Source organism: Cygnus olor, chromosome 7 (genome assembly GCF_009769625.2).
Source record: "Cygnus olor isolate bCygOlo1 chromosome 7, bCygOlo1.pri.v2, whole genome shotgun sequence".
NCBI classification, from domain to species: domain Eukaryota; kingdom Metazoa; phylum Chordata; class Aves; order Anseriformes; family Anatidae; genus Cygnus; species Cygnus olor.
The window spans coordinates 38326379-38349354 of record NC_049175.1 but is presented as its reverse complement, the minus strand read 5'-3'; the positions used below and the strand labels follow the sequence as shown (position 1 = coordinate 38349354).

The following is a 22976-nucleotide window of genomic DNA, read 5'->3' as shown; positions in this document are numbered from 1 at the left end:
GACAAACTGAGAGGACCAACAGTAAAGAATGATTTTTTGACAGTATTGCAGGTCAAGGCCTAAAGTTCAGTTTGTACAGAGATGAAGACAGGTAATACCTACTTATTAATTCGGGCATTTATATTAACATGTATCATAATTCAGTTTGTGTTGTCCGTAAAAAAAAAAAAAAAAAAAAAAAAAGAGAGAGAGAGAATTCCATCTCAGGTTGATTATCATAAGGAGTAATACAGTGTAACAAATGAATGATTTTATGTGAAGAGTTTGGTGTAGGTTATTAGGAAACCCTTTCTACTTTCACACAAAACAGTTCACTACTAAAAAGTAAGATTTTAAATTTGTTCATCTCTGAAATAAATTTGAAAAGGTACCTTTTTCTGTGAAGAAATAAAAGCTTCAATCACAGAAAGACCTGAAAAAATGCAATATAAAATATGAAAGTTTTTGTTGGAGAGAGGGGGAGGAGGGAACGTAGATTTAACCATTTTAACTGCATTTTCAACAGGGAAATTTTGTAAAATCTGTAATTTTGTTTTCTAAGAAAAATTAGATTTTCAAATAGTGCTCATGACTTTATTTGTTTCACTTATTTTGGTCTGATGCAGTATGCATTTCAGGTTTCTTTTTTCTTCTTCAGAAGTACTGTCACTTTGTTGATGTTATGTAATGCTGTAGCTCGGGGCTTAATTCTCTGTTGGATTCCAAAGCCAAAACTTACTGAGGAGAAAAAGTTATGTGCATCACCAGACAAAAGTAGAAAGGCTGCAGCAAAGGGACATGAGAAAGCAAATGCTATCCCTTCTTTGTCAGTAGATCCCAGTGGACTTCCTGATATCAAAGCAGCCTTAGAGGTACAAAATCTACTTTGTTGTCTTTTTTTTTTTTTTTTTTTTTCAATATGCTGTCATGTATTACAATTCATAGAAATTTAAATTCCAGAGATTCTTGCAGAAAAACTACCATCTTTTATGGTTCCTGCCATCACAGGTTCTCCCCAAATACGTACTGAAGTTCCTTGTCTATTGAATCTGAAGACTGCAGCTTTTATTCGCTGTATGGATTTATTTATGGAGATGTTGTTAGTATTAGAGATGCATGCACAGAAATTTTAAAATAACTAATGGATAACATTTTCCATAAAAAGAGCTGTTCAAATTTGCCTTAAGTTTCAGTCTTTTTTTCTTCTTGCTGTTTAGATTTGTGAATTTGCTCTAAATGTGACAACTGGAACCATACCTAATGAAACAGTACCTGTTGCTGTAAAACAACAGATCATTGCTACATGGGTGAAAGTAAAACAGTTAAATCAGCAACAGATAGGACATAAACTTTGGACTGAGGAGGAGGTATTATTTCTCTGAAATCCTGCAATAAGTTAATTTTTTTTCTTTGAAAAATTAATATTAAATGCATAAATTTATTTAATAATGATTAAATTATCAGTTGTTACTGTGCAATCCCAATTAATGTTCTTAATATTTTCTTGAAAGAAAATCTGTTAATATGAAATTTTTATTTCTGCTCAGAGTAGTGATGAAGCACAAAATCCTATTGCAAGAATTCTTGTTGGTCTAGAAATGTATTCATGTACTGGCTTGGGTCTCATGGATTTCACGGTTCCTGCTTTATCTCAGGTATTTCCTTTTATTTTATTAGCTCTTTGTTTTTTGAGAAAGAGCATGTGATTTCAGTTTTGATTTTGAATACAGACAAAATTCAATGTGAAACTATTATGTTTATTATATATATATATATGAAGTACATATATAATATAATTTATGCATATTTATTATTTTGAAACTTTTTATTATTTACTTTCAAAGTTTTCAAGAGATTGAGTAGTTACAACAGGTAGAAAAATTGTGTAACTATTTTCATTTATACAAAAAAGAAAAAGCATTAGAAAACCAGTATTACAATTATTCCCATGTTGCCCTAACAGGTTATTATCATAACCATCAGATGAACATAATGGGTTCAGATGTATTCTGTACAGAACCATACTTGGGACTTTTTTATTTTATTTTATTTTATTTCATTTCATTTCACTTCATTTCGTTTAGAAGATAAAGTCTTATCTTAGGGTTTGTATTGGGAGCATTCCAAATTTCAACAGAGAACTTCATGATATTGTGAATTTACTTTTGGCAGTTACGGGGTAGAACTATCTGTTATTTAAAGAATTAGGTGGCTTTCTTGTAAGACTTATATGAGGCAGAACTCCATTACTAGCATAGTTCATTAAAACACTTGCTTTTAATTGGTCTTAACATGATTGCTGGTGCTGAACAGTGCCACACTTTTCCTGTTCTGTTGATTACCAGTCTGGAGGAATGAAGGTGGTATAAAAATGTTTATGTCATACATTTTCAAAACTATGAGCCGATGTTTTACCTGTCTGATTACTACACTTAATCATATATACTTCCTGTTATAAATGGGTTTCTTAAAAGGCTAAGGCATATTTCCTCAGTTAGCTAGGAATCTGATGACATTGTCTAACACTTCTGTAGAAATGCTCCTCTCTAAAGACGAGTATCTCGGTCCTTATAAAGATTTAGCTATATAATTCCAATTGGTCTGCAGATTTCTGCCAAATACTATGAGCTAGCTTTAGCTATTATTTCAGTGATGTTCAGCATATTTATAGCTGGGTTTACATTTGCTTTTACAATATTTACTGCAGGGTAAATGATGATTATATGTTTATTACCTATTTTGATTTTTCTTGTAAATCTTTGGTTTTCTAGATTGTTTTATTGTATACTTGTTCCATGCCAAGGTGCGTTGTATGAAAGGTACATCTGGAAGAATGTAATCTGATTGTATATTAGTAAGCTGGTGTGAGGATAAATAAGTATTATGTATGAAAAGGGCACGGCAGAAACACAAGATTTATTTTTATTTTACTTTTTTTTTTTTTTTTCCAGTTAGTGAAATTGGCATTAGAATGCAGCTGGTCAGATTCACTAGTAGAATTGCAGACACTGACACGACTTACATATTTTGCATATGTATTACATGACTACGAAATAGTGATGACTTGTTCCCAAAGGATATTGCAGTCAGATGATAATCTTTTTGACCATAGCAATACCAAGAAATATGAAATGTAAGTACATTGAATTTTGCATTATAATGTGGTATACTTGATATAAATTTTGAAGAATGAGTATATAGGGAAAATGCATCTGACTACTTAATCAAAATTGAGAGAATCTTTTTTTTTTTTTTTTTTTTTAAAAATAAACTGTACAGCTGAAAGTGAAATTTTCCTACCGCTCCTGATTTTGTCATTAGCAATTACTTAAGTACTATAGATGATGTTTTAACTCTACAGTGTAGCCTGAGTAGAAGATGGTGTGAGATCCAGATTGTGCCTCTGGACTCGGTTCAGGAAGATAAGTGAATTTTGTAATCCAAGTGAGTCAACAGGTTATATATACTTGTGTTTGACTGTCTTACTGATGAACAGTGCTTTTCTGAAATGGGGTCTGTGGCAGTCACAGTCTTTTCGTGCTTTTGTAGTTTCCAAGCAGAAAGTAGCTTATTCTAATGCATTGATGAAAATTGCTTCTGATAATACGTGAAGGGTCTACACAGTTCACGTAAGAAGATGCTGTGAGTGATAACAGGTGATAACAGCTACTGTTTTCTAATTTCTGGTGTCAGGTATCCCCAGGTAACAGGCTTCCTTTATAAATTCTATATGTGGGAGCAATAGGAGTGTAATTCATTTCTTAAAAAGCCCAGGGTCTTACTGGACTGTTAATTTAAAACTTTGATCTTGTGGAGAAAAAAAAAAGGAAAAAAGAAAAAAGGTTTCCTATATAGGAGGATCTATTCGTGGAGTCCTTAGATCCTTCTGCTTATATACGATTTTCCCCGAAAAAACAGAATGTAATTTCATCAAAACAAGAGGGAATTGACACCAATTATTTAAAAAAAATCAGAATGCAAGAAGTTTGAAATGAAGAAAATAAATACTTTGAATATAGTTCAGTGTTCATTTTTCTCTCTGAGAAGATTTCCGGAAAACAGTGCTGCTCTTTGAAATTAATGGTTGCTTATTTCATAGGAGAAGAACATTTAAAACCAATTTTTCTCTCCAAAACATCTTAAAATATGAAACATATAATTTCAAAATATTATAGAGAGAAAATAATGAATATTTAGCAATCTGCAAACTAGTGAATGATAAAATGTTTCCTTCTTTGACCAAGAAGTTTAGTTGTGGGTTGTCAATGTTATCTCCAGAGAAATGGAAGATGAATGTACTCAGTCTTTTCATGTTAAAGCACAACTTAAGGACAAAGAAGGCTTAGAGACCTACTTTTTTTTGTTGTTGTTGTTAACTTGTACTGTAGAACACTGGTGTCCTCTTGTGGACACAAATCATAACTGCATAATAGCCCTCTACGCAGTAGGAACCAAGCCAACTAGAAATGAGAAATGCCAGTTTAGTAAAGACGAATTCTCCTCTTTTTTTTCTTTTTTCTTTTTTCTTTTTTTCTTTTTTCTCTTTTCTCTTTTCTTTTTTCTCTTTTTTCTTTTAAAAATCTTGCATATTGTATTGCATTATTGTATTACTTCTTTTCTTACAAAACCACTTCTATCCAAGTATATCAGATAATTTTTATTATTGCTTTGTTATTGTTTTTTTAACTAGTTAACTGATGGGATTGAAATCTCTACTCCTTACTTTTAAATGTAGCAGAATATGATCCAAGTCAATTTCTCTAGAACCCTGTCCATACTTTACCAGATGTAAGAGAGACCAATTCCAAGAAAAAAAGTATTTAAAACTGTCTGATTTTCCCAATTTCTGTTTTTAATTGCTTGCTATGTAAATTTCATTCTGAACTAATATTTTTATATTGTTTGCTGTACAATGGTGAATAATGGGGAGAGAATCCCAAATCTATTTTCCTTGGTCACTAGAAGTAGGTAAAATATTTTTCAAATCTTATTGCACAGTTATTTTCATTAGAACTGTAAAAAAGATACTTTATTTCTGATACCTGTTCACAGAGTGTTCAGATTTTTCAAATATTTTCTGATTGTAGGAAAAAAGTCATTAGAAGCCTTTGTAACTTTCAAAACTACTAACATCTCTCTAGTAACAACTTGAAAGCATTGTTAATGGGAACTGGTGTGTTCTTAGACTGTAAGACTAGCACATTTTGAGTTACTTGTCTTTATTCAGACCTGATAACACAGTGAGACAAGAAATGTTGAGTACTGCTGCCTGTATCCAAGGAAAGAGTATAATGGAAAATTTGGCTGGACAAAAACATTTGCGTGTAGCAGCATCAAAAGCCTTTGTTCAGAGTGCCAGGTATGTTTTATTTTAAGAGTGGACTAATATAAAGCAGACAAAAAAATTGATTTAAAGATTTGGGGATCAGCATTCTTTCCCAAGACTGATAAAAAATCAAAATAGTTGAGAGTTCAAATGCTTAACAAAGGATTTGACAGAATTTAGCAGTTTGGTAAATTTAAAATAAATTTTAGCAGTTTAGAAACCAAAGTGGAAAGATTGCTTTAAGTAATGAATAGGAAGAAGGTGATACATGGATGGATAATGCCTGATTTTTAAATTCTTTGTTTTTTGGAGAAAAAAAAAAAAAAAAAAGAGCAAAAAAGTAGGCAATTGAAACTGTTAGAGGATGAAAATGTGGTGGCTGATGTGAAGCCCTTAGCAGTATCATTTTTTTCCTTAATAATTAAAAAGAGAGTGATGAATGAAGTTGGAAAGGCCAGCATAACAGAACTCTATAGTTATGTTGTGTTGTGAACAGACAAATCCGTATTTTTTCAATTTACATACCATGACAAGCACTTTTTTGGGGAGTGAACATGTACAAATAGCTCAACAAATGTCAAAAGGGACACAAAAAGTGGTGAGCAAAAACTTAGTAAGTCTAGTGTTAATATATACTGTATGTGAGCAGATAGAGTCTAAACATTGTGAAATTTTGGGAGAAAATGACAGATTGCCTGATTCAAAAATGATCAAGCTGCGACAGGGGAGGTTCAGGCTAGATATCAGGAAGAGGTTCTTCACCGAGAGGGTGGTCGTGCACTGGAACAGTGCTCCCCAGGGACGTAGTCACGGCACCAAGCCTGTCGGAGTTTAAGAATTGTTTGGACTGTGCTCTTAGACATATGGTCTGAATTTTTGGGTGCTCCTGTGTGGTGCCAGGAGTTGGACTTGATGATCCTTGTGGGTCCCTTCCAACTCAGGATATTTTATAATTCTATGAAAATAGTAAGACTATTCATTGGGTGATTTTTCAATACCAATCCATAATTTGTAGTTAAATTCTAAAGATTTTGCTCACTTAGGTGTGTTATGTGTTGTATTACAGTCTGGAAAATTATTATAATTTATTAATTAAAAGTAACATTTGCATGGAATGTGCTCAAAACAATTTGCATGCAAGTAGAGGCATTTGAAGTATATTTTTATGTTACAGTGATTCTGTACTATGCAAAATCCATAGCATTGAAGAGTTGTGGGTTTTTTTGGGTGTGGGTGTGTGTGATGCTTTTATAATGAGAAATTAATGTAATAGGAAGAAAAAGAAAAAAAAAGTAGGTTATTCCAAAGAGAACCTCTCAAGTAGATATCTACTAACTTTTAAAATTAAGTCTCTCTTCAGTTAAGGTTGTGCAGGAGTACAGTACAAACACTTGTTTAGTATTCCTTCTGTTGGATGTATGGAGGTGTTTTGTATATAGAAATGGAAAATATATTTTGTATGAAGCTGATATGCTAACCCCTCATTACTGAGATATAGTGGTGTCTAGGTAAGGTAAACCACGGATGATGTTTGCAGAAGTAAAATCCTGTATCTTTGTTACGGTGAGATTTTTTCCTTCATTAAGTTGTAATTTGTTTTCTTCAGATATGCAGGTGAAGCTGGAAATTATTCCCTTGTAATGCTTGCAGCGAGACACTTTTGGAATGCATGTTTACCTTTGCTAGGTTTTCCACATGACAGAGAGCAGTTTAAAGAACCTACTGAAATAATTCTTAAGAATATAATAAAAGCAGAATCTAAAAATAAACAGGTAAGAATAGCTAATAAATACTGTTAACTATGCATGTGTTTAGTGATTGGTACTGATGATAAAGAAAAATTTTGCTTTGTTATGAAGCTCTGTGTGCATACTTCAAGACACCTTTCCTAAAAGAAAAAGGCCTTGTCATAAACACGTAAATGCTTTCTAATCTTCATTTGCATAGCACACATTCACACACAACAGGGAATCACATACCCTTTTTCCATTTGGTGATTCTTCTGGTTTTAGGCAATTGACAAACTTGCAGCTGTTTTCTTCAAAATAATTTACTGTCTGGATGTGTGTAGTGTTGCACTTTGTGAGGCTCACAAAAGGGAATGCTTAGAAAATATTCAAAGGAAGATAAAGTGACAGAAAAAATCTGTCACTTCCAGTAAGGATGCTAATAGGCCTTAAAAGACAAACTCATAAAAGTTGGAATTAAATTAAGGTTCCTCACACCTGCAGATTCAAATTACCCTTAAGCCTGCAAAAATTATTTTTTAACAAATCTCATCACATGAAATTTCTTTTACTGCTGAAACATCCCTACACATTTACAACTGTTCTTACTTCAAAATTCCCGGAGCTGATCCATTTCTCTCTTTCTAGATTTGATTTAAATGTCAATGAAGCTGATGCGAGTTTCCCCATGCGTTTCAGTGGTCGCAGAATTAGACCTTGAAGGTTTTATTAATAACTTTTGCATTCAAGTTCAGTGGTACCAATGTGACATCTCAGTCTGCATCTCAGATCATCTAGTAGTATAGTATAATAATAGAAAACTTAATTTTCCTTTCTCCTCAAGCCATGTATAAATCACTAATAATCAGAGATGGTGACTGGTCTGCTTGAGTGTGTAGGAGACAGAATTTGCGAGTACACTGTGTACTAGGAAATACAGTGACATGAAGACTGTAAACTTAAAGGAACTTTGCCAGTGCATGGATATCTAACACTGTGATTTTCCATAGGGACATTTCTAAAGGTCTAGTTATTTGCAGAGCTGATATATTGAAAACCAGTAAGAAGGAATACTTCATTATGTATGTATAAATAACTCGCTGCTACAGGATATTTTCAGAGCAAACCCTTAAAAAGATATATGAAAAGTCAAGACCTTTATTTAGATAATGGAAGTGTACAGTCGCAGAGAGCACAGACTTTTTATATCTGTAAAGAATAGTAGTTCTTGTGAATTAGACTATATAGGATCTTCTGATATTATTTAGAAAAAATATTTCCAATAAGTTCTGTATTTGATTATTTCCAGAGTTTCTAATTCTTCTTTATATGCTGTAGTAACTACTGTAAGAGGCAGGAACTGGTATCCAGTGATCCTTGATCAGGCTAACTCTAAGCAGTTTTTAAATGTGTTCACATATCTAGAGAAGCATATACCTGAATATAACTTTTAGTTTAGCCCAGCAAGGCAGTGATTGTTTGCTTACTTGAGGTATGTACCAAAATATAAAGGGCATTGTTCCTACTGTCTTTTTAGGAGAAAAACGATACATTGCCTTTGCATCAGTGGCTCACAAAGGATTTTCAAAGTAGTGGATTATCAGATGGATGCTTTCTGCCAGGCATGTTCTTTCTTATTTTGATGTGATAATTAAAAACAAACTAACAAAAACCTGTATTTTGTAAAAGCATTGTCCTAATTCTGCAGTATATTAATAAATGACTTGAATATACTTCAAAGGTGCTGATGAAGATCTGACATTAAGGACCTCTTTATATGGGTTATTATTCCACATATATGCTGATAAAGCTGATTGGGAAACAGCATTAAAAGTCCTGAATGAAGCTATTCAGGCTTTGCCTCAGACAAGACACAGGCTGTAAGTTATTTATTTATTTTTATTAAAATAAGCATTTGGGTTCTTGAGAACTCTAAAACTCTAAGTTCTGTTTTTACTGTTTTTCTGTTTTGCATTGGCAGAATAAAATCATGATTACCTTTTGGTCAGCCAGTCAATTCTTATAACAGAAAACACATATGTGTCTTTTCAGTGAAAAGATTTATGTTTGCAGTGTTTCTTATCATTAATCTTTTCATAATGTTTGTACATGCCGTTTTCTAAAACTTGTATACAGGTACTATCTAATTTCCCAAGAAAATAGGAGTACGAAATGTAGCTGAAGTTATAATTTTTCTAGCTGTAAAGCCACTTAATGTAAAATGGAAACTAAATTATCTAGGCTACTGTTTATATATAGTCTTATATGAGTTCAAAGTTTATGCCCTTTTATATCAGTTTATGAACTTACACATCTCTGTGCTACACTGAACTACTATATCTATTCTACTTGGAGCTACTTTACAGATACAGATGCAATTAATGTGCAATTGTTTTTGTCCTTTTCTAGTCTGATTTTTAAACATTTGGCTACAGTAAAGGCAAGATTGGGATGTAATTTTATGATGGAAATTCAGAAATTCGCAGGTGAAAGTGAAGATTGTGTGTCCCATATTTGGCGTCATATGGTAACAGTTTCCAGAAGCATTGTTGAACAGTTAAACTGTTTTAAAAATGCAATCAATGCTTTGCAGGTTTGTGAATTTTTACTATCAGTTCCAATACTGATAAAAATATGTTTTTAAAGTGATTAATGAGATAGCAAGTATTGTGAATTATAGAATTTAAGGAGTAGATAGGCCATATATGTGGTCATTGTTTCTTGTAACTTTGAAATTGCTTTTCAGTTGGAAAATCATAGAATCATAGAATATCCTGAGTGGGAAGGGGAACTACAAGGACCATCGAGTCCCACTCCTGGCTCCACGCAGGACTACCTAACAATTAAACTATATATTGGACAGCGTTGTCCAAACACCTCTTGAACTCTCTCAGGCTCAGTGCCTTGACTGCTTCACTGGGAAGCCTGTTTCAGTGCACAGCCACCTTCTTAGTGAAGAACCTGTTCCTGATATCCAGTCTGTCTTTCCTGATGTAGTTTCATGCTGTTCCCTTGGGTCTTACCACTAGTCACCAGAGAGAAGAGATCAGCACCTTCCCCGCTGCTCCCACTCCTGCCCTTCAGCCTCCTCTTCTCTAAGCTGAACATATCAAGTGACCTCAGCCACTTCTCATATCTCTTCCCTTCTGGACCTTTCATCAGCTTTGTTGCTCTCCTTCGGACACTCTCTAATAGTTTTATGCTCTACTTACATAGTCGTACCCAGAACTGCACACAGTATTCAAGCTGAGCTGCACCAGTGTAGAGTATAGCGGAACAATTACTACCCTTGACCCTCTAGCAACGCCATGCTTGATGTACCCCAGGACATGGTTGGTCCTTTTGGCTTCCAGGGCAAACTTTGACTCGCATTCAACTCGCTGTTGACCAGAATCCCCAGATCCCTTTCTGTGCGGCTGCTCTCTGGCTTCTTGTCCCCCTGGTATCTACATGTAGCCAGGGCTGGTTGCCCCATCCGAGGTACAGAATCTGCCGCTTGCTGTCATTGAACTTCACGTGGTTGGTGATCGCCCAGCCCTCCGATTTGTCAAGATCTTTTTGCAAGTCCTCTCCAGCCTCAGGGGAGTCAACAGCTCCTCCTAATTTAGTGTCATCTGCATAATTATTATCCATTTGAGTCCTGCATCCAGATCATTTATAAAAACACAACAGAATTGGCCCTAAAATGGAGTCCTGTGGAACCTCAAAAGAGTGTGTATGGTTGACTTCTGGTATGCTATAACAGTTCAGTTGAGGTCTGACAACGGAAAAGTCTAAGAATAGCTAATTGCAATAAATTTTGAAAAAGCAAAGAATAAACTGGTAGAGTTTTTTGTTGCATTCTGTTTAACATATCTCTCTGATTATGTGACTCAAATGAAACTGCTTACTGACAAATTATTTTTTGCTTCCATTAAGACTATATTGAACTTTTGAATATCAGTTCAGTGGTTTACACCACCAGATATAAACCAACTCTTCCTTTATCACTTTCATAGAAAAAAGAAAATGAATGGCAGAAAGTTGATTACCTGATGGAATTTGCTGAATGGTTATACTGTAACCAGTTTCCCCTTAATGATGTTATTAAACCTCTGGACTGGGCAGTAGGTCTTTTGCTACATATGAAATTTTCTATGCAATCTTCTCAAGAAGAAGGTATGTAAATGTGTATATTCTTCAAAGAAATTTCCCAGTAACAAAAGCAAGGGACAACTTAAATTTATAACTTAGCTAGCAAACAAAGAATGGCACCAGCATGGCAGTACTTTCTCCAGTATGCACTATCATTTGTTCAAGGATATTTTAAAAGCATCTGTGAATTCTGTGTTGTGCCATAAAGATCTACTCTCATCACTGAATCACAAAATGCTTATGGTTGGGGCAGGCAGGGAGGTAGATGTGTTGCAGGGGTGGCCTGTTAGAGAAGAGACCAAGTGCTGCCCCATGTCAGATAGAGCCAGTTCCAGCTGGCTCCAAAAGGTATCCGCTACTGTCCAGAGCTGAGCCAATGGACAATGCTGTTTGCACCTCTGCATAAGATAGGAAAGGGTTAAAAAAAAAAAAACACCTCTGTGTGGCAGCTGTGAGAGATTGCAGTAAGAAAAATGTGAGAGATAAAAACTTTGTAGATGCTAAAAGGTCAGAGAAGGAGGAGGAGGAGATGCTCCATGTACTGGAGCAGAGATTCCCCTGCAGGCCAATAGTGAAGCAGGTTTTGCCCCTGAAGCCTATGGAGGACCATGTTGGAACAGATATCCACTCCGCAGCTTCCAGAGGAGGTGGAAGTGCACTGAAGGCAGCTGCAGTCTGTGGAGAGCCTGCACAGGAGCAGGCCCCTGGCAGGAGCAGTGACCCCTTGGAGTGGAGCCACGTAGGTTATCTGGCAGGAACTGTGGCCTGTTAAATAAGACATATAAGACATAGTTAAAGTGTTTGTTGTGTATTTCATTTCAGTGTTGAACTTCTGTCATTTAATATACATAATTGTTACACTATTAATTTAAAACACGGTACAAGTAGCATTACATTACCGTAAGAAGAACATGTTCAGCAGATGATTTTCCTTTTTCTGATTTTTTTTTCATTTGTAATTTAGAATTTTTTTTGAATAATTTAAAAAATACTGTTATAGATACAAATACAGGCATGTTATTTTTTCATTTTTAACAGAAAAAAAATCTATTAAAAAATTATTGCCTATGGAAAATCTGAAGATAGATGTTGGAAGAAATGATGTCATGCCCCAAATCAATTTGGAAGATTTGACTAACATTAAACAATTGGAAGCTTTGTTTAGAGCACAGACTTTAATGGCTGTAGTTTCTGGTCATAGTTCTCCTTTTCATCAGCAACACTGTTTGATAGCATATGCTTGTGTTATCCGTATCTGGCAGGTGAGATTATATGATATTAAGTTATAATGTGGCCATTATATTTTCAGCTGTCAGTGTCACTGCGGTATCAACTACTCATTCGACATTTTAGCTATGTCTTTACTGTTTCCAATTTTATGCTATAGTTAGTGTATTTTCTCAGGTTTAGGATTAAACAAGAAAATTCTTTCTCTCAGGTAAATAGAGAACAGACATTTAAGGATAAAAACAGTGGCCCATTTTTTCTTTGGAGTGCAGTCATTCTTTTCTTGTGAATTTTTGTGTTTCTAAAATTTTGTATTTTTAATTAGTTAAAGAATCTCACTAGCATCAGAATACACACTGAAGACATTGCTGACAGTTCTGAAGGAGGGTACTTAGAGATAGACTGTCACTTAGATGGATTCAAAGTGGCTGTGATTCGACTGAATGGAATTGTGTGATGTAGTTAAAATAAATTAAAGTGTTGATTTATTTGTTACATGTTGAGAAAAAAAAAGTATAGACAGGCAGTTTTCATTAAATATTATTCTTTAATCACTTTTTCATTGCTGGAGCATTTCAAATCAAACAAGTGTATTTGATTTCTCATTGATATGAATGTGCAATTTAAATGGCTAATTGAGCATTATAGCAAAAATCATAGGAATATTATTATATGTTAAATATGAGTAAATCTTCAAAAGGACTAAATCTATACTTGATAATAGTAATGCCACAAATCTTCATATAAACAGTCTTAATGCTACAGGTGGCATTGCAGAAGTTGTGCGGCATCCAGCATTTTTTTTTTAGTGATATTTTGTTTTCTACTCTAGATAACTCTAATGAAATATGTTCATCTTCTCAGAATAATATGTTTTTATGCTTTAGGCAAGATCAGAAGTGTTGTTATTGTACATGCAGAGGAACTTTCTCTGGATGCTTTCATATGTTTAAATATTTAGAAATTTCTGTTATATCACATTCACTAGAAGCAATATAGAAGACCACTCCAGAAATACAATAAAGTGGCTCTTTCATATTTTCAGTCTTCCATATTCGTTTGAACCCCTGATCCTCTGCCTCTATTTATAGAGGACTAAGCAATCTAGACTAGTAGTTTAAAGTAAGAATTGAATTTCCAACCATATAGATTAAAAAAGTAGAATCACAGAATCATAGAATATCCGAGTTGGAAGGGACCAACAAGCCAACAAGGATCATCGAGTCCAACTCCTGGGTCCCCAAAGGACCACCCAATAAAATAAATAAATAAACATAAAAATACGATCATGTGTCTGAGAGCATTGTCCAAATGCTTCTTGAACTCCAGCAGGCTTGGTGCCTTGACCACTTCCCTGGGGAGCCTGTTCCAGTGCCCAACCACCCAAGTAACTTTATTATATATCACAGAGGGCATGTCATCTGACAGTTCAGCTGCTTACGTGCATTATCATGATCTTCCAAAATGCTTGTACAGATAATGCCAGCATCTAGGATACTTTGAATTTTCTTGTTTTGTGAAGAAAGCTCTTATGTAAAAAAGCATGGTGTACGACAATTTTTAATAGGTAGTGATTTACAGTGAATAATTATTACTACTAGAATTTTCCAGGAAAAAAAAACAGTAATTATTTTCTCATCTAGGTATCATTGTCAGCATCAGGACTTATTATAGGAGCATTATCAAAGTCTTCACAATTTACAGCTCCTCAGGATGCACAGTCAACGATTGCTCCTAAGAAAGGGAAGGACAGAAAGGAAGAGAAACAAGTAAGAACCCTGTTCCTATGAAATAAAATCAATCATCTCTTTATAAGAGATGTTTCCCTGGGGCTTGTCTGTTAAATAATTGAAGTGCTTTCCTATGAAAACTCTTGTATTTTGTGAAGAACTTTTCTCTGACTCACCATATTTTCACTTCTGATTGCATGGTCTTGGCAGGTCATAAATTTACAGATACTTTTCTTTTGTTTGCTTCATTGGTTACAATACTGCTTTTTTGCAGAACCCCCAGTCTAGAGGTCAAAAAAAAGACAAAACTTCAAAAGACACTAAACAAGTAAGTTTTTTATGTTAGCTAAAAATTTAATACCAAACAAAATATCAACTTGGGCCTCATGAATGGCTGTATTTTAAATTACAGGTTGAAGAATCTTTTATGAAAGAGCAGCCTAAAAGGAAGGAGTCAGTTGATACCTTACCAATAAACGTGGAAGAATGGGCTCATTATGACTGTCCCAATGAAATTAGAAATACTTTTAAACAGAAAACAAATAGTTATGGTATTAACTGGAATAATTTCACAAAACCTGTAAGTCTGCTCCTCAAAATTCTAGAGCACTTGTTATTTAAGGGGAAAATTGAATAGCGGAGACCTATGTACCATTTTAGTTTTCTTGTCTTTGTGATAAAGGGTATGTTCAGACAGCTGTCAGAAATACTTTTGTGTCATTCTGTTCCTTAATATTTCAAAGTGTTAGTCTATCTCTGCATTTTGAAATGAACTTAACCTACAGAGTAAATTTGCTGTCTTTGTGTGTACATAGCTGCTTTTTCAGCTTGAAAGTTTGTTTATATTTGTTTTAGTAGAATTCAGAACTGAATATGTAATCAGTAATTTAAAATATATTTTCTACAAAATGATTTTTTTTTCAGACATGCACTTTGCATTTTATGGACATTTTAGCTCAAGAACTACAGAAAATATTTTGCCCCCACTTGATTCTTCCCATCTTTCAGCTAGCTGAAGTTATTGCTAATGAAGTTGTGGAATGTAGAAGTCTGTCTGATCTCTATCACCTTCGGTTTGTATTCTTTATTTATTTTAAATAAAAGAGAAACTGAATGGAGTGGACTGTCCATCAGTGTTTCACTAAACAGTAAACAATGCTTTTTGTGATTTGTTTTATATTTGTAATTTTCTAAATTTTTTTTTTCATTCACATGCATTTTAATAGGGTGTTTTGATGAATTGGTTTGCTGGTGGCATTAAAGCCAGAAAATCACTATCAGTTAATAAATATCATCTCCTTGAGGAAAGATATACAAGATTTGGGATCTCAAGCCACTTTCATGTGAATAATTTTTGTAATGTCTTATTGTCACCTGACTGAAAGGAGTCCAAACAAAATTCAATTAAAATATTATGTTTTAAATATTCGAAAGGAAGGCTCCCATCTTGCATCAAAAATATATTATCTTTAACTTCAGAACCCAAATAGGTATACCCAGTTAGCTCTGTCATTCTCTTTTTCAGAGATTTGCTTTTGTGACCAAAATTCTGGATCGTTATGGATGTTAAGCCCTGATTTTTTTTTAATAAAAATATTTAATATGCATGCAGGGGCAAATTATTGCTGTTTAGTTAAAACATTTTATCACACTTTTTAGAAGTGTACTGCATAATAATGGCTTACTAATTAAGTTATTATCAGCAATAATTAATACTAGCTTTATTTCCAATAGTTTCTGAAATGCCACAGAATCTATTTTTAAAATACTGGAAACTGATTTGACATAATAGGGTAGACAAATATTTCTGTATACAAATGGATGTGTGTTTGTCTGGATTACCGATTGATTACTGAGTTACTGTCTTACAAGACTGAAGTGGTTTACTAATATGAAATAGATTTGCAACGAAGCTTTTCCAGATGAAATTTCTTCTTAATGCCTCAGGAGTTGTTTTTATTTCATGGTATTTTTTTTTGTATTTGTGACCTGATTTTCATATATGATCTGATAGATATACATGAATAGGTGACTCTTTACTTAATGTAGTGCAGCAGGTTAGCTCATATACCTGTGGTTTTTGCATGCTGTAATAAGACCATATTAAAAATGCTATAATATTTTCATACTTTTACCTCTTCAATTGGTAATTTCAACTATAACATCTCCTCCTTTTTAAAAAATGTTTGTCACTGCCCATATTAGTTAAGACATACGAAACCAAGGTTGACAAATATGGAATACATGCTCTTTGTAATGTGTTTATATGAAACAACTTTTGTAAGATTCTCATTGTTTCTTAAACATTTCTTCCCCTTTTTTTTTCCTTAGAATTGCCCTGATATGTTCAGACCTAAAACTTACTCAGGCGTCTTCATATCATGAGAAAGCTGCTGGAGAAGCATACATCAGTGAATTAGAACAAGTAATGTATGTATTTCTACTACATAGGCTTTATGTATATATGTATGTATATATTTATTTCCCTACAGTTACTAAGCGTTGGCAGGAAAAGAAAGGTATTAAAAAAATGATCTCTTAATACAAATTTATATAGGGGACTCTATATACAGAGTGAGTGTGTGGTAAAGCTGCCTAATACACTAATATTTCATTATGAAATACTTCTAAAACATACACGAATTAACTTTTTCTTTGTTGCAATTTAGGTGTAGGCAAGAGATTGCACTGAAAAAGGAAAAAAAAGTACATGCTGAAACAGAAGAAAGAAAAACATTCTTGGAGAGTGCTCAGCTGAATGGTACTAAGGATGAAAATATCCTCACTTCAGGGAAAAAGGTTTTTATTTCTACTCCCATTTCCTTAATAAATTACTCTTCCCTTTTGATTTTAATGTACTTCCTACATTGTTTTAAAATAATTTTATACCTGAGAAGTACTTCAACACACACAAAAAATTCATTAAAAGTGCATACTACTTAAATCCTGCTGGCAGTCATCAGCTGAATGTGAGCTGGGTTTGCCTGGCATATTATCTATATTGTGTAACAAGAATAGAATCAGTATTCATACAAAGAAAAGCCACTTTTCTACAAATGGAATTTGAGACTAAACAAATCAATGAAAATGGCTGAGGAGCAAAAGCAAGTTACTAGTTACTAAAGTTACTAGTAAGAGTCAATTACTTCCTTACAGTAGCAGATCTGAAGTAGTTAATCAGTCCTACAATTAATTGTAATAGTATAAATTTATCAGTTAACTGCCTTTTGCATATTACAAATGTCCAAAACTCACAGTAAACCTGTTTGTCTTATAAAATAACTTCAAATTTTTAAGAAAATACAAAATAGAGCTGGACTGTGAGATATATCAGGGATTGGATACAACAGTTAATAACAGTTTGTATTTCATGTAGTTTAGATTTAAAGTTTATAACAGTGTAATATTTTATTATTTTTCAGATTTTTGAGTTAAATGCAATAACAGGCAAAGGACTGAGTGCACTTTCTTTCCCCTACTTATGGATAGAAAAAGCTGAAGTACTCATTAAGCTAGGTTTGTATCAGCCAGCAAGACTACTGCTTTCAGAGGCCCATGCTGCAACTCAGGTACATCAGAAATAAAACAGAAAAACAAAAATTAATAAAACATGTAGGAAAAATGTTAATTTTGATGTAGTCATTTCTCATAATAATAATCAAAGAGAAAAACAAGTAACTGCTGGGATATATTTTTTAAAGCAGAAATAAAAATGTTGTTAAACTGAGAATGCATTGTTATTCATTAAAATAAGGGAAACTAACCAGAACATTCATAGTGCTAATAAAAAAACCCAACCAAGCAAAATCCAATTGAGGTTGAAAATATAAATATACTACAGCTCTCTTCCTGCTTATGCAGGTTACTGTAGCGTAATTATTGTAAGTGCTTTAATTTAAAAATATATAATTATTATCCTGTTATTCCACTAACTAATTTTGATCATGTAAGTAAAAACTGTTGAAGTACATTAAGCATGAATAATGAATAATTTTAATATATGGAATAATATATTCACAAATAATATATTTCTTTTATTGAAGCATCAATTTAGTATTGTACATTGAGAAAAGTTCAGATGACATCAGGGAGGACAACGTATTTTAATGATATATTTTTCTTCTAGTATGCTATATGTCTGTATGCCAGTATACTATCTTTAGTATGCTGTATGTTTGTATCTTGTATACTACTAGTATATACTTTGTAAGTAGCATAAAATAGTGTTGTAAATTTACTGGAGCTCTACTATAGATAGATCCCAGTTCACTAAAAAAATTTTCATTGCTACATTCCTTCATCATGTACAGACAAATGGCAGCAGGTGTATACATATTTGGCACTAGGGGACATGTTTTAGTGGTGGGACTTTGTAGGGAAGGTTGATGGTTGAACTTGATGATCTTGAAGGTCTTTTTCAACCTAGATGATTCTATGATATCAAATAATAGAAGAAAATTTGCTTATTTGACTTCTGTGGGGTAGAAGGTGTGGGAACAAAGAAATACAAACTATATTTGAAGATTTGAAGTTCTTTGTTCATAGTAGACACTTTGTGCTTTTGAAAAAAGACAAGTAATATAAAAAGTAACTAACAAATTCTACAAGTAAATGAAGAAATATTATTCAGTTCTTATTTCTGACCCTATTTATAAGTTTTATCTAAAATACGAATATAAATAAATATGAATAGTGGTAGTGGTTCTTTCATATACATGTAATGTATCTTTTTTCCTAGGAATTGAGGACTCCATATGATGTGTCAAGGTGCTTGTATTTATTAGCTGTTTTGGCTAACCTGGAAAAAAAACACGGACAAGCTAAAGCACTTCTTGAGAAAGCGCAGCTTCTAGGAGGAAATGAACAGTTTTGGTACAACAGTACTGTTAGTCTAATAGAGGCAATTCTAGAGGAAGAGGGGGAAGAAAAACAGAGCTTGGTATGGAAGTATTATTTACTTTTCTGCAGCTGTACCTCACTTTCAATGAAGAGAAATTTTATGCCCTTGGCATTTCAGTATGAACAAAATTAGGTGTTAAATGCAGTTGTTGTTTGCTTGGCTGTGCATTCAACAAATGTTAATTACAAATTCCAAACAGATGCATGCCAGTAGGAATGAGACTGTCCCCACAGAAGTATAAAATTTTTTTATGTTAGGTTGTATATGCTTCTACTGAAATAAGAACAACAGTACTCTAGTATGTGTAACTAAGTGTCAGGGATGCAATTCTCTTGGATAAGATCCTTTGTAAACCGTAAAGAGAAAATCCTGTTAATATTGACATGTGTTTGTTTTCCATATTTAATAAAGATTCTAACTTTTAGTATTGTTTCCCAGTATGTTGCTACATTTCAAATACTGATTTTTAGAGCTTGAAAGATACTACTGTAATACATATATTTATTAAAAACATTTTCTTATTTTACCCTTAACATTTAAATACCCATTTACTGTTCAGCCCTTAACTTCCATGAGTTTCAGCACAAATATAGTTCTGTTGTGTCCGTGATGATCTGTCCTTTATTACATGCAAGTCTTTCCTGTACAAAGAGATATATTGTGGTTTTGGGTGAATTCACATCTACAATCGTTGAAAGACAAAACACCTAGTTACCAGTGAGGGCATTTACTGTGGGTTTACCAGTATAGCTGTTAATGTAGTATGTGTGTTTTTTTTTCTCTACATGGCTAACCCACATGACTGCAATAACAAAAACCTTTAATAAGGACAAACCTATGTATGAGGTTTTGACCATCATCTGAGGGGTGTTCTCACTTATCAGTTGGGGACTTCAAGATGAGTCTGGTTCCATCTTCTGTGCGTGGTGTGCTTAGAGAAAAGAGGGCAGCGGTAGTATGCACCTCTTAACTTTGTCTTCAGGCCAAACTCTTTTATCCTTTCCTCGTGTGTATGTGCTTCATTCTGTTAATCATAGCAAGATACCTAAATACAATCACAACTTATACTTTCTAGAATTGCATACGGTTGCCAAGAATCAGCCATCTCTGGGAATATTAGGGAAAGATATTTAACATTTTCTGTACAAAATATAAGCTTTCTAAATTAATGTTTAATATTAACAGCAAACATTTAAAGTAAAATTCTGATGTTACCTGCAGGCTTGTAAGATACTGGAACACACTGTGTATGTACTTAGATCTACCTTACTGAAGAGACCTAACAGAGAATCTGAGTTGGGTTGTATAATTGCATCCCTTGAAGCCAGGTAATTGTCTTTTTATTAACATATGTCCAGCCTCCACTATGCTCCACTATATACCTCCAGCTGCAGGTATATACTAATTTTGTCTTTCACCTTCATTTTAGTATAGTGCATTCTGAAGATTCTCAAATATTTTTCTTCCAAGTAATTCTGCTTATTCTGTTTGTTTGTTTGTTTAAATTTCTTTTCCAATTTCTTCGTTCTTGTACAGAGCCCTATTACCTGGTAAGTTAGTAAGCTAGTTCAGATACCACAACGCATTAGGCATAGTTTGTGGTGTAGGTTACCCAGAGGAGTGAGATACATTTGCCCGTGCAGAGGTCTCTGTTGCAGATATTTCCACAACATTCAGATATTTCCACAGCGCACGTAAACTGCAGTATTGACTTACTTTTTTCCTCACCATTATCCAAGAAGTCTTTTTATGGTGAAATTAAACGATGACTTTTGTGATATTGAAATCCAAGTACAGATTGCTTAAAATGTGTAGGTGAAAAGAGAGAAAGATGTAACATCTACATTTCCTTTTCTTTCCAGAAATGCTAAACTTCTGGATTAGAAAGGGAAGACTAATAGTTTCTTCATTTCAGCTATGTTGAGAAAACTGATTAGGCCTAGGTGGTTTGAAAAATTAGATACATGGAACAACTGACACCTCTGTTCTAGTCTGAAATGATTATATTTTTCAGGACCTACTATCATTTGTAGAATATTAATTTAAAGAATTCAGAGGCTTCTTGTATGTTTATTATAATTTAAAGGAGGACAGAGAGAAATATATACAGGCTGTGCTTTCTGACTGCCATCTTGTACATAATTTTTATTCCTAGGAAAACACTTATTGAGATACATTTTGCTCAAAATTGTATGACTATTAATACTGAGTCTTGTCAGTTGCCACATATGCTACAGGGATCTTACAATAAATTAATTCGGATTGAGGAAGACTTCTTTAATTATGGGCATAAAAACTGCAGTGCTGAGATTTTGCTGGAACGTGCAAATATTCACAGGTAAGATTATACCTATGCTGAAAAATTGTATTTAACTAATTTAGAAAGTGTATTATTTACATTATTGTAGTCTAAGATAGAAAAGAGCAGATAATATTGATAGGTTTTATATCTGGGTATTAGGTGTATATTTGTATTCTGAATGTGTTCTATATTCAGAAAATACTTCAGAATCAAAAATCTTTTCCACTGAAGGCAGAGTTAATTTTACCTAGTCTACTGTTTTTTGTACTGTCTTTGAGATCAAAACAAAGTATCAAGGTCTCTAAGCCAGTTTTTTGTCTTTCCATTTGTAAAGGCATTTGGACAGCCACCCCAATCATTCTCAAGTATCTATAGGCTTTTACAATTATTGCTGTTGAAATGGTTTGCTAGAAATTCTGGTGCAAAACACAGTATGCCTTCACTACAAGCTGTTTCCAGAATATATAATATATATTATAATGACTGAGATACGTATTATAACTAGCTGTTCTGGAATTTTTTTCCTGGTGAATAGATACACTGGAGTGGAGTATTATCTGCCATTATTTTATCTATTAGAATCTCTTTGCATTGCAGTAGTACAGTTCCAGGAATAACCCCTTGAAAAAATAATGTGTGAACATTTACTTTTACTATTTGAATATATAAAAAACAAACACACAAAATTCATTTATCTACCATGTATGTTCAATAATGTTGATACTGTAAAAATAAACACTTTTTTACATTAGTTTTTTTGGTTCTATGTTTTTTTCAGGATGATTGCCAAGCAGGAAGGAAATGAAGAAGAAAAACATAGTCACTGTCTAGATGCTTATAACTTAGCTCAGATGGCAGTATCCAAAGCAGAAGAAGTGTTTCATAATGTTTGCAGCTTAATTGCAGTTATTGAGGTATGGATATATATATATATATATATGTTTATCACTTAAGAAAATAAATCTAATTTAGGTCTACTCTTCGTTTGCTTTTGGATAATTTGTGGAAGCCCCAAATGAGATTATCTTCCTGTAATGTTAGGCATTGTATGAATACAGAAGGGAACATTCCGATGCCCAAAGCATTTACAGTTTAAGAAGGGAAGATGAAAAACAGAAATGAGAAGATTTATTTTGTCAATTGTATATAATTCTAAAATTTATCTAAAAGCTACAAAAGGAAAAAATCTAAACTTGGAGATATTTTGATGAAATTATCCTCTAAAGACCTGACAGGTTTAAGCTACTCACAATAAAGTGTTTATTCCTCAGGAGAAAAACATTTACATTGACTGTTACGTAAATAAAGAAAACTTGTCTTTAGAATACTGTATTTTGCGTAATGAAAGCCTGAAGTCTACTTTGCTAGTGTGTACTGTTATTATACTCTAGCATCTAGCTGTTTTTCTGCTTTGCCTTTTTTAAAGTATTCTTGTGTTGCTTCTAAAGACTGCTACCAAAATGAGCAATTATAAAATTCTGTTTTTATGTACACATTTTTAACTCCTTTGTAATTAGATATTTGTACCGGGTACATAAAACATGACAAGCAGAAATCCAGCCACTCTTGTTTTAAGCAGCTACTTTCATTGCCTTGTATTGTATTTAAGATTTATCTTTTAAAATTACTTAAATTACTCTTAAATTACTTT

At 33.4% G+C, this 22976-nt stretch overlaps 1 protein-coding gene across 1 annotated transcript in view; it reads left to right on the top strand.

Annotated features, from left to right (window-relative positions):
* The window catches only part of CFAP46 (cilia and flagella associated protein 46), a 73339-nt gene that overhangs the window by 30711 nt on the left and 19652 nt on the right, over positions 1-22976 (top strand). The window contains 23 exon segments of the mRNA XM_040564064.1: positions 638-851; positions 1197-1346; positions 1527-1634; positions 2931-3064; positions 5165-5338; positions 6912-7077; positions 8570-8654; positions 8774-8912; positions 9442-9625; positions 11031-11190; positions 11664-11905; positions 12249-12428; positions 12719-12844; positions 14037-14162; positions 14398-14451; positions 14536-14703; positions 15048-15196; positions 16455-16553; positions 16793-16922; positions 17546-17692; positions 18862-19062; positions 21261-21361; positions 22104-22239. Of these exon segments, the coding sequence (XP_040419998.1) occupies positions 638-851; positions 1197-1346; positions 1527-1634; positions 2931-3064; positions 5165-5338; positions 6912-7077; positions 8570-8654; positions 8774-8912; positions 9442-9625; positions 11031-11190; positions 11664-11905; positions 12249-12428; positions 12719-12844; positions 14037-14162; positions 14398-14451; positions 14536-14703; positions 15048-15196; positions 16455-16553; positions 16793-16922; positions 17546-17692; positions 18862-19062; positions 21261-21361; positions 22104-22239 (3373 nt within the window).